Source organism: Brachypodium distachyon, chromosome 3 (assembly GCF_000005505.3).
Source record: "Brachypodium distachyon strain Bd21 chromosome 3, Brachypodium_distachyon_v3.0, whole genome shotgun sequence".
NCBI classification, from domain to species: domain Eukaryota; kingdom Viridiplantae; phylum Streptophyta; class Magnoliopsida; order Poales; family Poaceae; genus Brachypodium; species Brachypodium distachyon.
The window spans coordinates 39,558,487-39,563,784 of record NC_016133.3 but is presented as its reverse complement, the minus strand read 5'-3'; the positions used below and the strand labels follow the sequence as shown (position 1 = coordinate 39,563,784).

Here is a 5,298-nt window from a genome sequence, read left to right as displayed (position 1 = left end):
TCTCACCATTAAATAGGGTTGTATGTTTGAAAATCAAAGTTGCCCATACTATTTTCTTTTTTATATTGCCTTAGTGATTTGTGAAATAGCTTTTCAGTTCGGAGTTGCTTATTATTTTTCTGTGGTGTGCAGGTCGCATTCGATTATGTCGGAGTTCTATGGTTCAGGTCATATGGTGCCTCACAACCCACCTTAAAGACATCAGCAACTTCCGATCTGGTTTGCGGTGTGAGGACAAGGAATGTGAATTGGGTGAAACCATAGCTTATTTCGATGAGTTGCTTCAGGATGACCCTGCATTTTTTTACCGGGTGATGTTAAACAGTGAAAACTGGGTTCAAAGCTGGTTTTGGGTGGATGGTGAAGCAAGGCACCAGTCATAGGCACTCTATGACCACCCACTGACTGGTCCACTAGCCCCATCAGTTAACGAGACGTCAAAGGTTTTCTAGTACCTTCCAACTCCTTGTCAAACTCGGCACAGATCCCCTCCCTCAACATCAAGGCCTTTAATAATTACCAGTGCTGAGAATCTATTACCCGGTCACAGACTCGAAGATGGACACAACTGACCGGAACGTAACAAATCGATCACATAACAATAGAGCACAAAGAATCTTTCTTTGTCTTCGCATTTTCTTTCTTCTATCTGTATTTAGATTCGATGGGATCACGCATGTTTTACATCAGGAGCAAGCTGAGTGCACTTCCTTCAGGATAATTAACCGCAACTCGCAAAAAACAAACACACACTTCCCCAATCGATCGGCTTCTTCTCAGCTAGCTCTAGATTCATTAATTATTCACTCGTCCTTCCCGGTTCCGGCCCATGCCGTGGCGTTGGTATTAGCTAGGCTACGCGACGGCCAGCGGCGTCGTCGTCTTCCTGGGCCTGCCGCCGATGGGCGTGTGCTGCTGCTGATGGGCCTGATGGCGGGCCTGCAGCGCTCGGCGCCGCTCCTTGCCGGCGGCCTCCCGCTCCCGCGCCTCATCCAGCAGGATCTGCTGTCCCCTGCACTCCTCGCTGCAGAACCCTTGGTCCCCTCTGCACGAACAGAGAGTTCATTCAATCAGGTTCCTGTCCTGCCCAGGCCCGGCCCGGCCGGATGTGTGTACCAATTCCGGTTGTCGATTGGGTTTAATTTGGTTTTGGTACCTGTACATGTAGACGTCCTTGTTGGGGCTGAGCTCCCTCCGGCAAAGGGAGCAGGCCTTGAGGAATCCTCCGCCGCCGGGCCGCCGGACCATCTGCTTGAGCACCACGTTCGCGGCGTGCGCCTGCCGGCCGCCGTGCTTCTGCTGGTGCACGAGGATCTGGAGCCCCACGACGAGCCGCTCGCGCACGCGGCCGCTCATGGAGGACGGCGACGGCGACGGCGCGCCGCCGAGAACGCCGCGGCGGTGGCACGGAGCGCTGCCGCCGCCGTTGCCGACATCTTCCCCGAGATGGAAGATGCTCTGTCTTCTCGGGAGCATTGGTGGAGAGAAAGGGGGTGGGATTGATGACGAGACTCGGGGAGTGGAATCACCTGCAGGGTTGATAAGCGTACGTGTAGCGCCGGGAGACGGGGTGAGGGGGAGTCTGAAGGGGAGAGGCCCCATTGGTATTTAAAACCAATTGATGACCACGAAATGTTTATGTTTTTGAAGTACTAAGATCGCTTCTTCCACATGACCCAATAGTGAGTGAGGAAGCACCTTTCAGTTACAGGTCTGGGCCCCTGGATTTTAACGTGTGGGGTCTTATTCAGAATTTTTTTAACTGATTCTTTTGTGTGGGAGAATCGATCATTGGACCTCTATTGAGAACCATTTCCAATGGTATAACTTTTGGACATGTTTCTCAAATACTTCCTTCATTCCAAAACACAATTCATATAGATTTGTGCATTTGGACCAAGGCAGCTCTCGTTTCTAGTGTCTGACCACTCATATTAGATTAATAATAAATGAATGTGAGTAGTTATTGGTCGGGTGCGGATACCAAGAAAAAAATGAGATGTGTTGTGGAACAAATGAGAAAAATCTATATGAGTTATGTTTTGGAACGGATGGTGTATTGTTTGTCTGATAGTTGGTCAAAGTTTGACATCCAAATCCATGTTGAACTTATATATTTCGACGGAGGGAATATTGCTTAGATGACTAAAGACTACAGCCAAGCTAAACCACCACATCGACATTTACAACGAGACGGACCCATTGTCGACGCGCCTGCAATTTTAGCAGAGAAGTCATCTGTGCGCAGTGGATGGGGGAGCAAATGGAGGAGACCTTACCAAAGTGGATAGTGTTGACAGGTGGAGTTTATAGCAGTGCCGGTGAAGCAAGGACGGTAGAATAGAGGAAGAAGGCCTCACCAGAGTTTGGCATTAGAGCTGACGGTGTTAACTAGAGCCCAATAAAAATGTATGTGGATGCTTCATGTGACAACGGAAGAAGATGGTGTTTGTGGAGGCAAGCTTTGGTTGGAAGGCAACGATGGTGGTGGAAGGAACAACAATGATGGACCTTTGGACTTTGACCTAGTTATTTTTCTTTTAAAAAAAGTTTGATCCAGTTAATGGTTTGGCAAGCAGACTGATTTATATTTTTTTAAAAGCAGCTAGCTGAGACCTATATCATCCATTCAATTTGCTCGACCGTGAATACGCTATCGGGAATTGTTCTAGCAATTAACTCTCAAGCATCGTAACTAAATTATGTTGTTTTTTTATATACTGGTGCTTCTTGAAAATTCCTTGAGGAAATACATTTGTAGAGGTTAGCCCATATCTTCTATATCTAAGTAGGAGAAACCCACTACATGATTTCTCTCAACATGCAAGCATGCCACATCATCACATCATTAATATGTTCACACCTATTTAGCGAGAAACTCAAATTTGTTGCACATGCATGCATGATATTTTCCATCATGCTATCCTCACTATGTGAAAAATCTATCATACAATTTCATTCTATGTTTTGAGTTTTGGATACTCTTTCGTTGCTACTCAATTTCACTCATCATGTATTTCCGTACAACGTGCGGGACATCATCTAATTCTTAAAAAATTGAGCACATTTTGTACCACGTCGCAATTTCGGGGTTCTAGTGATGGATAACAAAATTTTATTCGTAAGTTTTTCTTAAAAAGGGTTTTAGTCGTAAGATAATATGGTTGGTGGAACCAGTTTAGTTGCAAAAAAATAGCCTCAATGGAGGCACGTTAAGTCCTCGTAGTCATAGGCTTGAAATCTGGTTGATTTCTTCTTATAGGTATGTTTCATCTGTGCCGAAAGAAAACTAAACTAACCACAACTGGAACATCAATTACATTATCGGTCACTCCACCTTTCTAATTGTATTCTTATTTCCTAGGACAATGTATAATCATTTTTTCTTAACAATGTCGGTAGAATAATGTCTGATTTGAATGAGAGTGAAATGAAAGAACTACATATCTTTTTATCTTAATTAAGAGATGATTTTTTAAGAAAAACTGACTTTTTTTGAGTTGTTCTAGATTCATCTTTTCAGAACATGCTTTTAAATAAATTTTATATTAATAATAATTGATGGCATTAAGTGATAACATATTGTATGCTATGTTTTGTCATAAACGCATAAGACTATACTGTATAAGATTAGCAGGAGCCTCTTCCTTGGTATGAAAATTCGAGATAATAGAAGTGCCTGTGAGATGATTTTCTTTCTTTCTTTCTTTCCGGGCAATTGATTCATAGACAGCTTTTTTAATACTACGAAAGGTAAATGTGCCACTGCTACTTCGATCAAAGCAAAAGTGCACAAAGCACAAAAGAAATCAATAAATTATGTGAGATGAAAATATCAAAGTGGTCCATTAGCTGAAAATATCACCGGAGAACTGTGAGGTCAGATCAAAGTGGTCCTAGAACACGAGGAAGAAATATCTGCTCAAGCAACCCGTTTTGGCGGTTTCCCGAAAGTACAGAAAAGATTAATATCAGCAATTGTGGGGTCTTTTTCATGAGCATTAATTGAAGAGATATTGGTAAACAGACTTTCTCACGCTTTCCCTTTTTAGTTTCAGGACGGAGTGCAGTATATTACTAGATTTGCTAGAATGCAAGCCCTCACAAACACGTACAGGAACACGCTGCCTCCGTTTCGAAGTATACGACGTCGTCCTAAATAAGTGCAACATCAAATTTCTCTCTTTTTGCAATGGGAAATTATATGGAGTGAACGTTCTCCCTGGAGCTTTCTGGCGCGATGCGCTGCTGGCCAATCGATCTCCTCGCGTGACGGCACGCTGCTGCAGCGCGGTGCACACGCCGACTGCGCCCGCTGCCGCCGAGCGCCGTCCCTGCCGCCTCCGACGCCGCCCAGCGCCGCCCGGGCCGCGGCCGCGCGGTGCCCCTGCCGCCGCCCCACGCTGTCCCGCGCGCCGCCGCCCCACAACGCCCCGCTCTGCCCTCGCCGCGCGCGTCGCCGACCGCCGTCTCCGCGGCCGCGCGCGCCCCCGAGCGCCCCCGAGCAGCCACGCGCTCGGCGGCAGCGAGGCGCGCAACAGCAGGCTCGCGTGCGACAGCGTGCAGCAGCAGGGGCGGCAACTCGGCGTGCAGCAGCAGGCACGGGCGGCGGAGACGGCGGTCGGTGGCATTGGTGTCGGCAGAAAAAGTTCTTTATTGCTGGCCACGATTAAAAGAGAAATCTCGGCTCAGAGCTGAAAATACCACACCGACTAAAGTATGTCGGTGTTGCCAGATCTTGGCTAAGAAAGCTCGGGACTGTTTCGGCATTTTCCTTGGTCTAGTCCTTTTAGGCTCTGAGAATGTTTGAGTTTTTGGAAACTGTCCTTCCTGCCGGACCGCAACAGCTTCGGGGACTAGTGTCGGGCCGACTTAACAACCAGCCAGCATACCAAAAGTGTGACGGCATATCTTTCTTGTCTTATGTGATTGCAGGACAAGCACGAACTATCTGATCTCAACTAACGCCGGGATGCGCCAACGGTCCTATCCTGATCACATGGCGTAAAGTAAAGCAACGTCCCCTTTATGACGGAAAAGTAGTCATTGCTCACGTCGCTGTGCCGGGTGACTACACAGTGATGCGTCGTAGAAGGACAGATGACGAAGGCCGGGGCATGGCTACAGTGCGCGCCGCCTGGCGGTACGAAAAGCACAAAGCTGCGTTGTCCCCTCCCAGACAATCCGGAGGGGATCATGGGGCGTACCCAGCGAGCCCGGTGGTAGCTAGGGTTTGCTTTTGGTCCACATGTCAGTGTGACACCTTCGGCCTATAAATAAAAGCACCACCCCTCCTGT

At 47.4% G+C, this 5,298-nt stretch overlaps 1 protein-coding gene across 1 annotated transcript; it reads right to left on the bottom strand.

Moving 5' to 3' along the window:
* Window positions 1-569: 569 nt before the first annotated feature.
* Window positions 570-1,641, bottom strand: LOC100821938. The gene is made up of 2 exons (XM_010236887.3): window positions 1,157-1,641; window positions 570-1,045 (listed from the first exon to the last, which is right to left on the bottom strand). Exons 1-2 carry the CDS (start codon window positions 1,600-1,602, stop codon window positions 856-858), a joined length of 636 nt encoding a protein of 211 aa, XP_010235189.2. The 5' UTR covers window positions 1,603-1,641; the 3' UTR covers window positions 570-855.
* Between the last annotated feature and the right edge of the window lie 3,657 nt (window positions 1,642-5,298).